Consider the following 13,664-nt stretch of genomic DNA (forward strand, 5'->3'; position numbering starts at 1 on the left):
GAGAAACAATTATTGGTTCATTAAAATGAAACAAATCGTTAGCGAAGCCATACATGAGAAAGTTTGATAACTATTTCACGCAATCGGAGTGCGTATTGCGAAAGGTATCTCATTTCATCGGTACAACAGAATCACAAACTGCCAATTTGGCACGTTTTTGTTATTCCATCCTTTTATCACGCATAAATTGATATTTTTGTCAAATATAAGATTATATTATCTCATCATTTACTATATCATACACACATGAATTTAAACAAGTTGTAACTTTCATCTCTGTAAACTTGAAACAAGATTAATTCGTGCAAAAAAATTTCTTTACATTTATATAAGAAAAGTCTGATATATTCCACACAAGTACTCTTTTGTTTAGCTTCTCATGAATATTCGAAATTATTATAAATGCTGACAATAAGAAAACTATGGTTTTTGATAATTGTGCGATAGTCACTTTCAATACTTTTAAGTGAGATAAAAATTGAATTTCTTCTTTTTTAATCGAAATGCGCGATTGAATTTTAGTATTCTATCGTGTTTGTTCTACACCATAATCTTCATAAAGTAGGGAACGATAAAATCGATGCAACGGAAACTTCGAGAGACAAGGCGGAAGTGTCGTTCGTCTATCTAACCACCCACGTTTCACTGTTACACGACAAGAAGACCCTCGTGGTGTCCAGAACGGCGGTTTACATGCACTTGTATACGCGCGTGTAGGTTTATTTATAGGTGGAAGGCAAGGTCTACATAGATTTACCTGTGTAAAAGCCGCATGGCACAAGACATATCACATACCCTATATCGAGCTATATTGCAAGGTTTTGCGTGGCATTTGTGTGGATACTATTATAGGGAATTCGAAAATGGAACTACATTTGATTCAAATGCGCATATTATTTGTTTCAAAGCTAAGTATGAAACTATTTGAAAAATATATTGCTGCAGCTGATCATTTAGGCTTATTTATATATTAAAATCAAAGATATTGGAATTGAAAGATTGGATGATTTGAGAATAATATGGAATATGAATTAAAAGTAAAATGTCTTATATTTAAACCTTATTTGTAAAATTTTATATGTTAATAATATTTTTATAACGAATATTATAATGAATAGATTTTATAATGAATAGATTCGCAATGCTTTCCTCTTTCTTAAGTTAATGCAAAAGATTTGTCACATACAGATCTGCAGAATGAAATTGAGAACAAATTATGAAAAATAAAAATACAAGATTGAAGCACAAAATTTTTTGAAAGATTAATTTTTTAGCTTTATTTAATACAAAATTTAATTAAAAAATGACAAATCTCTTTTGTATCTCAATCCAATGAAATGAAAAAGCTGTTTGACGTTGTTATTTTATAACTATTTTAAGTTTTTCAATAATTTTTTTTAAATTCTTACTAATGATAACAATAGGAATAAGAAGTCGAAAGTTGATCTGATACAATAGTATAAAAAACTAGTATGTCAAAACTAGTGTGTCAAATATAGAATCTCGGATCTCCCCTCAAGAGATATTCGGAACTAGCTTTCTTTTATCTTCTTTTAGATATAGTGCACTTTTCTGTTAGAATTACATTTTCGAAGAGTGTCTTTACCCATAGTAGTACGCCATAATTTTCAATTGTGCAAATTAACATTTTCGTTCTACGCGTCTCCATGAAACGTAATAAATAAGGGGGCCAAGTGAGTAGTAAATATAAATCAGGAGTGATTGGATGTAACCGGGGGTGTTATGTGTCCCCAGCGTCCCGTGTGCGGGATCGTCCGCGGGTCTTCTACGACTAAAAGAGAGAAAGAGAGAGAGAGAGAGAGAGAGAGAGAGAGAGTGAAATACATTCGGCAAAACGTAGGTGAAACGATCGTGAAACGATGAACTGTCTTCGTATAGTGATGGGGCTGAGCTGTCTAACTCCTTTCATAATTTTTGAACAATTTTAATATATTAGAGAATATTTATTTCAAAAGAAAACTTACGAATTGTTTAATAGTAGAAATAATTTGTAATTCTTCAAACTTTAAATAATTATTCCAATCTGAACTGATTTACTTGTACTAGACAATTACTTAACTAATTAATTATTACTAATTGATTATTAAAAATAATTTTTTACAAAAATCCGTAATGAATTTTCATAACAAGGTCTCGATTAGGTATCTGTATACCGAAACAGAATTTTTCTATTGTTTGTAAAAATTGTTTCGATTAATTGATTGTGCTATTTATTGTATTGATGAGTACAATACTAAAGGATTTTTTTTTAATTAAAGAAAATTTTGTCATAATCATTGTAACTATTTTAAATGCATGAATTTTATTGTTTATAATCTTGATTACAATAAATTGATTTATATATATAATAGGTGGTACCTCGCGGCGTACCACAATTTTAAAGAGGCTAGGTATATCTGCCCATATATCTGCACAACAATTGGTATCCAGCGCGAATGCATCGATTTCATTGCTACTCTTATCCACCTACTTTACCCTCACTATTGCGGACGACCATGATCGACGTACTCGACCGGCGTCAACGTGTCTCGGTACTTTGGAGTATTTTGTAGATGTAGACGAGCAATGCACTGTCAGCAGAGTCATGTTTCTTACGTTGCCGCTTTCTTTTAATTTCTTCCCTAGCTATTTCTTTCATATCTGTCACTAGAAATTTAATCTTTTATAATTCAAAATGAACCGAATAATATATGTAACAGCTATCGTGAATAACACTATGTATGATAAAATATCTAAATTCGTAACAAGGTTGAGACGTCGCGAATTTATTCTAGCAAAGCGATAGGTTATTCGCGGATATAAAATATAATTTCAGAGAGGAGACTAGAAGGAACTTTTACTCTTGATTTAATAAATTCTCTCTTTCTCTCTCTCTCTCTCTCTCTCCCCAACTCTTTAAAAAAATTCTATACAATAATAATTCTTCAGAACTCTTAATCTAATAAATTTCTTTTAGAACTCGAATTTTCTCTTCGTGTAAATATTGTCTGTACTAGCTCTTCGCATTGGCTGGTGATACTTCTGCACTGCTACTCTTTGTATGTTCAAAAATTTGTTCTGTATTATTTTTATCTAAATGGAAAATGTAATAATGACTCTTTCTTATAATAATTTTAATACATGCGTGCGAATTATTAATTATTAATTACTGATCTAGATGTATTTATGTCAAAATTTATTTAAATTCATTTTCTGTACAACTTACTCTGTTCAATTCTGCTCTTAGAGGAGCAATAAATGCTTTTATTTATCTATCTATCTTTTTCTCTCTCTCTGCAGATATATTTTTAGATAGCTAAAAAATGAGTTCCTCTTTTTTGAAAATGTAATCGAATTTGATTTTTGCAATTTTTTTAAACAACTTTTTAATAATCAACACGAAAAGCACACATACACATACACATACACACATTTAGATAACTATGCCTCAAATTAAATCTCCATTTAAACAAAGTTTACTTTATAAATTAAACAAAAAATATAGTTTTGTTATTCACTTTTATCTCTGCAATTTATGAAAATCTTTTATTTTCAAATACATAACTCAGAAACTATAACTAATACTATTTACTCGATACTTTTGTTAAAAATTCAAATTTGGCAATCTATTTGAAAATCATTTTGCGTAATGATTTGCATGACTATTTATCAAGTGAGTCAGTTTAGTTTTCGGCAGTTTAGTTTTCGTACGACACAAATATTCCAGCGGCGGGGAATATCCACGAATAATCTTTTTCGAGCACCGCACACGCACACGTACACATACATGCACACACGTAAACATTGTTTCATTTTTTTTTCTTGTTCGTACACAGGTGCGTACTCGTGGAGAGGCACAGGTGTAGGCCGCATATCGATTATGCAATCTTGTGGCCGAGCGGGGAGCCGTGCACGTATACGCCGTAATGCACGGCTACGAGCGTCCCTTCACTCCTCCAGCGAGCCATCCTCCCGCACATAAAATAGTTCAAACCCGCCCCGTGAAGCACTTCTGACGTTAATTGTCGCCTTACTACCGCCGTGTCGTGCACGAACAATCGCTTGTCACGACGCTACACATATGTCGCTTTTCAGATTTTGATGAGAAGCGCAGTGGTCTCGTCATCATTTATCAAGATTTCTTTCAGAAAATTAGCCCAGCGAGAATATAATCTCTTCTTTTTCATTTTTTTTTTTAAATAATATTAAGTGAAAATAATAATATTTATTATTATTATTTCCCTGTCGTCCGTGTTAGTATTAGAAAGAAAGAGTTAGAATTTTTTATGTTAAAATATAATATACAATAAATTATAGTAAAATATAAAATGTCATAAAATTTGTACTTTTCAACAATTTTGCGTTGATATACTTTCTTAAATAGAATGAAAGTTGTTCACATAAAAAAAGAATTTGTAAAGATTTATTTTAAAAATCAGCATATAATTTTTTATTACAAATTTTATGATATGATTTTGTCAAATAAAATTATGCATTTTCAAAATAGCAATTAATTGAATAGACATTGTGGAACGAATACGTAAATCAACCTGTTAAGTTCTATCGAAAGATCAACATTTTTTCATATAAACAAAAATACACAATTAAAAACTGCAATTAAAAAGTAACTATAGTGTCTAGTAATTTTGTGATGTGCAACATACTACTCCAGTAGCAAAAGAGCTTTTACTTTCAATGGTTAATTGATAATGACATGCCGAATATAGAGGACCAATCGATAATCGCTACTGGCCACGGCTCTTCACGCGATGTTTATCGCTTGTCGTTGCCTTTTCTGTGCAATTTTCAAGAGAAATTGGTAGCGTGCAATTAACAATTTAGTCATGCAAATCCAATGTTTCTTTAAATATTTATATAAAACAAAATAATAACGTTTGAAAAGTGTAATTTCTCATTTTTTTAAGTGAATCATTATATAAAGTATCTTTGTTTTAGAATATAAAGAACACAATTTTTCAAATCTAATATAATATTAGTAAATTAAGATCATTTCTCTTTCTTCTCTCTCTCTCTCTCTCTATTTTTATTTAAGTTTGAAAGTAAAATTAATAAAATTAATAAATTAGTTATTGCTCACATGTGAATGCAAAAAGCGCCACAGAAATCTGTAATTATTTTTCGCATTTGTTATTATTAGCAGAGACTAAATATCTAGATAATTTTGATATTAATATCAATATGCAATCTAAATTGATGTAATATCGATATATTTATTGATTTTTCTAGATGATAATGGTATCAAATAATGTTAATAATGTTGATATTAAGATTGCCATTATTAATTTTCATCTCGATTTTTTTTACATATTTTTCTTTTAATAAATTAGAGAGAGTGGGAAGAAGAGAGAGAGAGAGAGAGAGAGAGAGAGAGAGAGAACGAGAAAAGTTGAAATAAGAGTCAAAAAGAAGAACATTTTTTAATATGATTTTACATATTGTTATCACATATTAAGCAAAGCAAATTCTTTGTTTTCTCTTTTTTTCATCGATAATCAATATGATTTACTATTTTAAACTGAAGGTTCATGACTTGAAGCATAGTTGTAATATAGGCTACCTTATTTTAATCGAATTTTATTAGTAACTTATATTCCTTAGTAATTGAATTGTTAACCTATGGGTAAAGTTAGTACGTGCCTTATATATTGAACTTGATCAATGTTAGATCGTATTGATAAAGTTCAAATCAGAAGTTCTAAATTAAGAAAGTCTAATACGTATCAAAATAAAGTATTAAAAAATAATTTTGTTTATGAAAAGGTACACATTAGAATACATAAGCGAATAAAAAATTTAATTATAACAAATTATTAAAAAAATTTCTTATATATGTTCTTATTACATATTCTTTTTTATCTTCTGACAGAAAAGAGTAGAATTGTACAGCATGTGTATGTGTGTATGTGTGTGTGTGTGTGTGTGTGTGTGTGTGTGTGTGCGCGCGCGCGCGTGTGTTGTGTGTAGGGCTTTCTTGAACGTATTATCATTTTTTTGTATAACGATAAGAAAAATTAGGTCGTTATAAAGCGAGCATCGCTCACCTGCCACCACGACATGGTCGCGCAATGAATAATGCATACACAGCATCCAAATGTGTTTGATATCAAAGTTCGACTGCATTGCGGCGAGTGGCAAAATTAAAAAATTAATGACGTGTAAAAAGAGTAGCTGCGTTTATTAAGCCGGATCATTAATACGCCACCCGGATGAAAGGTTCGTCAACCAGAAAACATGCAAAGTAACATCCAACGAAGCGTGAATAATTACCATCAAGCCGATGAATACGTAATGGATTCCTGTATTAATTATCATAGATAATTAACACTGTAGGTGAAAACCACGCCTGATGCTCATAGACAATTAATAGCGATAGACAATTAACGACCGACCTTCATCGATACCTTCTTTTAACCGCGAACATCCGCTCGTATGCGCTTGCGCGGTATCACAATAAATGTACACCCGAATGACCAGTAATCACCGATCGATTGTTGCCATTTTGTCAGCGAATTGTCTCTGAAAAAGTTTACAATATTTGAAAATTACAATCTTATTTTCTTCCTCTTTGAATTGAACTCAAGATAATATTAGCTGCTTTAATGTTCGTATAGCTTTTGAAGATTTATTAGTGATTGGACATTTTAGATTGAACTCAAAATATAGCTATAAAAAATAGTGCATCTGACTGTTTTTATTCATATAAAAATTAAAGAACAGATTTTAAATAAACGAGTGACGACTTACAGCGATGAGTAATTGAAATCTATTTATTCATCTGTTTTCAGACAAATAAATTAAATCATTTGTTGAAATGCAAATTTTTATTTTTTTAAATGCAGATTTTTAATATTATCGATAATTCCTATTCTCTTTTCCTCGTTCGACTAAATATATAATACAATATATAGCGCTTGAAGGAATGTGCCAAAAGTGTTTTATACGTAAATGTTTCCGGTTCGGTGTTTCACAGCTCAATCACAGGATTAGTAGTGTTCGATACTCGTACTTAGAAAATCGTATTCAGAAGAAAAAGGCGATAAAGCATTAGTATGCGAGTGAAATGAAAAAGGTAGAAGGGAGTCGACGAAGGGGAGGTGATGAAGGAGTGATGGTATAAGTACACCGGGATGGGTTCCAAGCGGAGCCACCTCTCGCGTGTTATCGAGAGAACTGAACAGAAAAATCAAAGGAAGGGGCGATTACATCGGATTCGCGTTACCGGGTGTAACAGTACGGCTGTAATCTCATCTAGGCACTCAGCTCGTAGCGACGGTTTTTATCCTATTACGTCACATGAATAAACTAAAGACTGCGGAGCCCGCGATGTAGCCCAGGGAACGCATCGCACCGACGCTACGGGGGAGGGAACTCGACGCTTTGGTCGTTCGATATGGTTTTGGTTTCGACCTCGGTAGTTGGACAAGTCTGCCGAGGGATCGGAAAAGTGAAGGACAAGAAGGACAAGGGAGATGAGAGCGCGACCGGAGAAATGGGTAGAGAAGAAAACGTGTCTCAACGTGATTGATCCCTGATTGATTTTTAGATATTTTCTAGTTTCGGGGATTTTATGAATATTAGAAGTGTTGTCATAGAATAGGATGAGTTGACTCGATGAAATGAATAGGATCAAAGTGGATAAATAAGATCTTTTTTTCTTTTTTCTCTTTTACATAGCAAAAAGATATGATTAGATGATATTATATATAGATACTGTAAATATAAATGCGTAAAATTCATTATGTTTATCTCCTTTCTTATTTAAATTATGTCATTTGCAATGTTAAGTTGTTAAAGAAATTATTATACACTTTTACGTAACTTATAAATAATGACATCTTGAAATTGAATGCCAGGATTGAAATTGAACGTCAGGATTGATTTACTTTACAACGTTAAACGTTTGAGAAACGTATGATTTCCATAAATCATCTACTGTAGAAGGAGTTAGAGAGTTACAAGTAATAGCAACAGACCATTGTTTCAACAGTTTGCAGTTGAAAGAAAAGTAAAGGACAATAGGAATAATATTTTTAAGGATCGAGCTTGTTTTACATAAACTTATATTTTTTTTTAAATTGCGTCGATTATTCTATAAATATTAAAAATTATGACGAATGCTTTCATGTCTCTATCTTATTAAATTTATAAGGACTAACAGAGTAAGGTAAAGTTAGCGGCATATTCACAACTAAGTAAACTCGCCGTAGGGGTCGTAAGACATTAAAATAATCGATATCCGCTCAGATCCTAGACTTTACTCGAGCGGTTTAATCCTCGTCGTTATAATATCAAAAATTTCTCCTTTCATTTATTTTAAATATTCTTGCATAGATAGAGAAGGCTTTTGACACGTACATACGTTCAGATTCCTCTCCGTTGATGAGCCAAAGTCTTCCGATAACGCAATCTCTCTTTCGCGAATTTGTAAATGATTCGTTTAATGATATTTCTTTCGACCTTGATAGAAAAACATATCGCTCGATACCTACGTGCATACTCTAAATGCAGCGCTTCGACAAACCGTAGAATATGATTTAAATGAAACCTTGAGACGTTTAATTTTAACCGCATCGCGAATCGAAAGTTATTTTTATTGAGCGCTTTTCACCGGACACAAATTCTATCGCTACGGATATTTCCCCGACTAATTTCACTTTTGCATTGACCAAATCTGCGTCTACGACAGCTCGGTAATACAATTTAACGCCATCAGATCACTGCGATTGATTGTTATATTCACAATGGTATTCGCAGCAAATAATAGTTTAAATTTAGTTATGATATTCAGTTGTTCGATTGGCCTAATTAGAGATAAATTTATTAGAAAAGGATTGACATAATTCTCCGAGTTTGTCTCGACATATGAAAAGATGGAAAGAAGAATTTTTACAAGCTTAAAAATAAAAATTAAACTTGTTTTAAATTTATAAAGTCAAAAATTATTTATTTATTTACAATGTGTTGTCAGTCTTTTTCTTTATCAATTTAGACCCTCTTCATTATTTCAGTGACACACATTAGTGTGTGTTATTAAATCAGTTATTGCAAAAATTGATTGGACGCAAAGATTAGAGAGAAAGATTAGAGAGAAAAGAGAAGAGAGAAGAGAGAGAGAGAGAGAGAGAGAGAGAGAGAGAGAGAGAGTGCACACGAATACACATTATTATAAAACCGTTGTACATTGTTTTAATCTGAATGTAAAAATGCAATGCAAATATTGTGAATTATAAAATACACATTTTATCTTATAGTATAGTGTATAGAGGATTTCATAGTTTAACCGATTCCTATATATTTATATTAAATACACATCTTTATGTCAATTTGTATACAAAGACTTTAATATGTATCTGTATCAGTACGCACTGAGTGTTTTTTGAATCGAATTCGCTAGAAATCAACTTGTTTTCTTTTTTATAAAATTATCAATATGTAACACACATTAGTCTTTTTTTAAAAATTCCTCGAAATTGAAACGACATTTAATCGTATCAATATTAATGACTGAAATACTTATTTGTGATTTTCTAATTAGATTCGTTCAATAATTTTTTAAATTATATTTAAAAAGGCACTTATAACTGTACGGCAAGTGAAATGTATTAAACTGCCATTATTTCAGATACAATTACGTATACTTTCTGGTAAATGTTAAATATTTTCGATAAAATTGTTAAGTTTTTTTTTACTATGTTATAAAAGGAATATTATTCATAACTATTTGATAAAAAAAATTGGAATGACCTAGAATCTCTTTTATTCGTCAAATTATTTTTATTATTATAAAAGAACCTTCAGACCAATTGCACATATTTCAAATCTAAAAACAGAATCACTCACCAGTGAAAAAGAGATGATCTTTTAAAGTATATTTATAGTTTTAAGAATTTATAGAATCTCCACACACACAATACATGTTTGCTTTTCAAAAAAATCCGTTTTGTATAAGTCTCTTTTGAAGTTTTGTCTCTAATGAAGAGATAAAAGAACTAATCGTGAAAATTTCTTAAAATATTACTTAAATTAAATGTGTGCATTAAATTGTTTTATAGAAATAAGAATTTTTAGTAATTGTAATGGTTGCGTTTTAATAGGTTTACAATCATTTTAAGTTGCCGTATTTATGCTAACAGTATTTATTATATGTTACACGTAAAATTATTATTATTAAGTAAGTGGTTTACAGTATTATTATTAGTAAGTAACTTTGACAAACAGTAATAACAATTTTGAAATGTCTCTTTTACTTTCATATCTATTTTTTATGAAATATATTCTGATATAAATTTTTTTTAATATAGTAGCTACATTTATAATGTTATTATTATTGAAAAAATATAATTTGTCAATTATATTTTTATACATTTTCCAATGATAATTAATTATATAATAATTATATGATTTAGATATGAAATTATATGAGAATTGTATGATAATTCTCATAATTTAACAAATGTACACTAATTTTAAAAACACAACGGAATATCTGATGGCTTTGCTTAATCATTTTTGAGCTTAGAATACATGTTAAAAACAATTTAAAAAAAACCTCTTTAGAAACATCTGTTTCATTAGCTAAATACAATTCTGAAGAAACGGATCCAGACTATCAGAAAGGCGATGATTTATAAATATAGACGCAACTTGGAAGAAATATTGATCTTTCCATGAATATATAAAAAGAAACATGAGTTCGTACGTATTCTTGATATTATTCCCGCAGTTATATTTATAGATATATTCGCACTAAAATTGAGTGTGTCTACATGTCACCAGTAAGTATGAGAAATATGAGTGTACAGCATGCCGACACGGTCAAGTGTCGGGCAATGAAAACGAATGAAGAGAAAAATTTCAACGACGTGGCTCGCCACCTTCTTTAAATGTTCCGTAGTGTCGTATTCTTACGTTTTTAGTTCATCATTTTAAACGTATTTTAAATATCTGCAAATAGATTGCATATCAGTCCTACAATAATACGTGTAATATTGCATGTGCGATAAATAATACAATGTAATCACGAATACATTCATGTGCGTCGCATAGATTGTACAATGCATTAAGCGAGTTAAATCTAAAATGTATATTATACATTGTATTTTAGAAACATTAAATAATATTGGTTAACTTTCTGCCTTTGATTGCTATGATGCAAAATTATATGCAATTATTATATCCTATAGTTAGATTAGTATGACCTTTGGTTAGATTATTGAACAAATTCATTCTTTTTCATCCTTTTTGACGACATAGTATTAATGTCTTTTAGAATATATTTTTTTATTCTTTGATTTCATTAACGAATTAATTAATTTATGATATTTTTCAATTCTTAAAAAACGAGATGCTCAAACTGTCTTAATATAATTATATCACTGTTCGTCTATATATTGCGATTTAATATTATTATAAAATAATTCGCATAAAACAATTCAATTTTATTAATTTTTATACATATATATATATTATTGGTTAGTATTATTTAAATATTTATTTCATTGAATAATTGAATACCTTGAATTGAATTAATAAGAGTAAAAAAAGAGATCTTTTAAAAAAAAGGTACTATTTTCAACTTTTTTCAAATCTTATAGCGATACTGTTAAAAATTTTAGAAGCAGGTAACGGATGGTATATGCACTTTTTTTAAGTTGAAATCTTGATTTGATTTACTGTCTCTTCATCGAAGCAAGAGACATAATCGATGAATGAAGTTAAACTTCATCTATTATTGAACACATTAGAATATTCATGAAACGTTTTATGTAATGCGATTACCAGAAAACTTAAGACTGACTTAAGAAACATCCAGTAAATTGTATTTTATCATTTTTTATTATTTTATATCATTCACTCTACAATATGACAACTGCATTAGATTAATATACACGCTGGCTTATAGTTAAAAAGTTTTAAAGAATTTATTTTTTCATCTGTCGTCACATAAATATGTATGTACAAAAAGATTTTTGTATTAGTTGTTGCTTCGACACATTTTGATTCCTTCTAGTACAGTATAAAATACTTGTATTTTTCTTTCTAGTACAATAAAATATGAAAGAGAGAACGATAAGAAAACATATAACTCTATAAAGAGAAAGAAACGTCCCTTAGTATTGTGAATATTAATTCATTTATCACGTTACATCTCGACTATACTGAATAACGCCGTAATCCGAGATAAATGATGAAGATTCTCGCGAAAAGTTTGACAGTGATCCTCGATGCTATTGGGAGAGTAAGATACGTGAGGTTGGCAAATGTAGTGGGAAACAAGTAATTTCACTCACCGTAGAATTCGGCATGCATCGCCTCGGCGGCGGCGGCATCGGATCCGGCGCGGCACGATAAGGCGGCGGCGAGTATCTCCCTGAGGGAAAGCATCCCGGGGCGGTGATCGGTGCCCCGTGGAGTCCCTTGCTCCCCATCATCTTGTCCGGCGAGTACATCATTCTGCGTGCCGCTAAGCCTATCCCGGCTTAGGGGTCCGCGGTTGATTCCCGAATCGGTACCCTCAGACGGAACGGTAAGCGTGACACCAGCAGCGACGGCTGCGCTTCTTGCTTCCAAGACGCATTCGCATCTGTGTGATCAAATTGTCTGGATGTCGAAGCGTGATATTCAAATAGAGTACGTTGTTCACACCGTTCACGTTTTCACCGTGCAAAGTGAGCCGAATCGAATGGAGCCACGTCCAGTCGAATCGTTTAGATACGCACCGATACGATAATCCGATATGATTAAGGGATCTTCAGCACCTCCACGACGATGCACCCACTTATCGTCGGTTTCGGCCGAGAGATCAGTCCATCTGTAAAGCGACGGAGAAGATTGGAGATCCGCGGCTCCACATCTCGATCGTCAGTTTAGACTGGACACTGATGGAACATCACTGTTCGCATAACCACACAGTCAACTAAGAAACGCACTGTGTGCGTTTATTATCGATGACAACCAACGATCACCAACGATCGCGTATTCGCAAGCACCTTCCTTTCCACGAAACTAAGATCGATTGCACCGCTACCAGACACTTCACTCGACGTTCACCAGGGTCCACCCTACGGCTCAACGTTCCCGCCAAAGAAGAGCCGCCGGAAACCGATCGAGGCGATCCACTGAGCGGTGAAGTCACCAAATTTTTCGTGTCCCACAAGACTCCCGGGGTGACACCGGTGGAGGGAAAGAGACGAAGCACCGGCTCGTCACTGCCATATACAAGGGTTTAAAGATTACGCGCAGGGTAGGACACGGACTCTTGTCCCGAAGCTCTGCACTTTTTGGCGCTGACTGGCCAGCGAGGAGCGTTTCGCGGATGAACTCTTCCAGGGGGATGGTAGGAGCGCTGTCCGTGTACGTGGTACTGGTGGGGTTGCAGCGGGGGTTGGTGGTCCTGGATGATGCGGCAGCGTGGCGCTTGCCCACGATGCTAGGGTTCGCACTCATGTACGGGAGGGAGAGCAAAGGGGGTGAGCTCGGTATCAGCCAGCAAAACGGAGAGCTTTGCCGAACGGGGGCGGAGCCTCGCGCGGTTACGCTTGCGCCCCTAATCTCATGCACGTCGGCCATCTTTGCCCTTGCTTTCAGGCCTCGCATGGGTGTCGCTAACCGCGACCACCCGTTTGTCCATCCTTCCCCGTGTG

The 13,664-nt window shown here is 32.8% G+C and overlaps 1 protein-coding gene across 3 annotated transcripts in view; it reads right to left on the bottom strand.

The window, feature by feature from the left end:
* Nucleotides 1–13,451, bottom strand: part of acj6 (abnormal chemosensory protein 6) — a 55,133-nt gene extending 41,682 nt beyond the window's left edge. For 2 of the 3 annotated variants that reach the window (XM_087407939.1, XM_011069049.2), the window contains exon 1: nt 12,312–13,451. In XM_087407939.1, the coding sequence (XP_087264065.1) occupies nt 12,312–12,473 (162 nt within the window). In that variant the 5' untranslated portion in view covers nt 12,474–13,451. The remainder of the gene's footprint in view (nt 1–12,311) is intronic. The other variant, XM_011069040.2, reaches the window with a different exon arrangement.
* Between the last annotated feature and the right edge of the window lie 213 nt (nt 13,452–13,664).

Source organism: Acromyrmex echinatior, chromosome 7 (genome assembly GCF_024713525.1).
Source record: "Acromyrmex echinatior isolate Ae372 chromosome 7, ASM2471352v2, whole genome shotgun sequence".
Classification (NCBI taxonomy): domain Eukaryota; kingdom Metazoa; phylum Arthropoda; class Insecta; order Hymenoptera; family Formicidae; genus Acromyrmex; species Acromyrmex echinatior.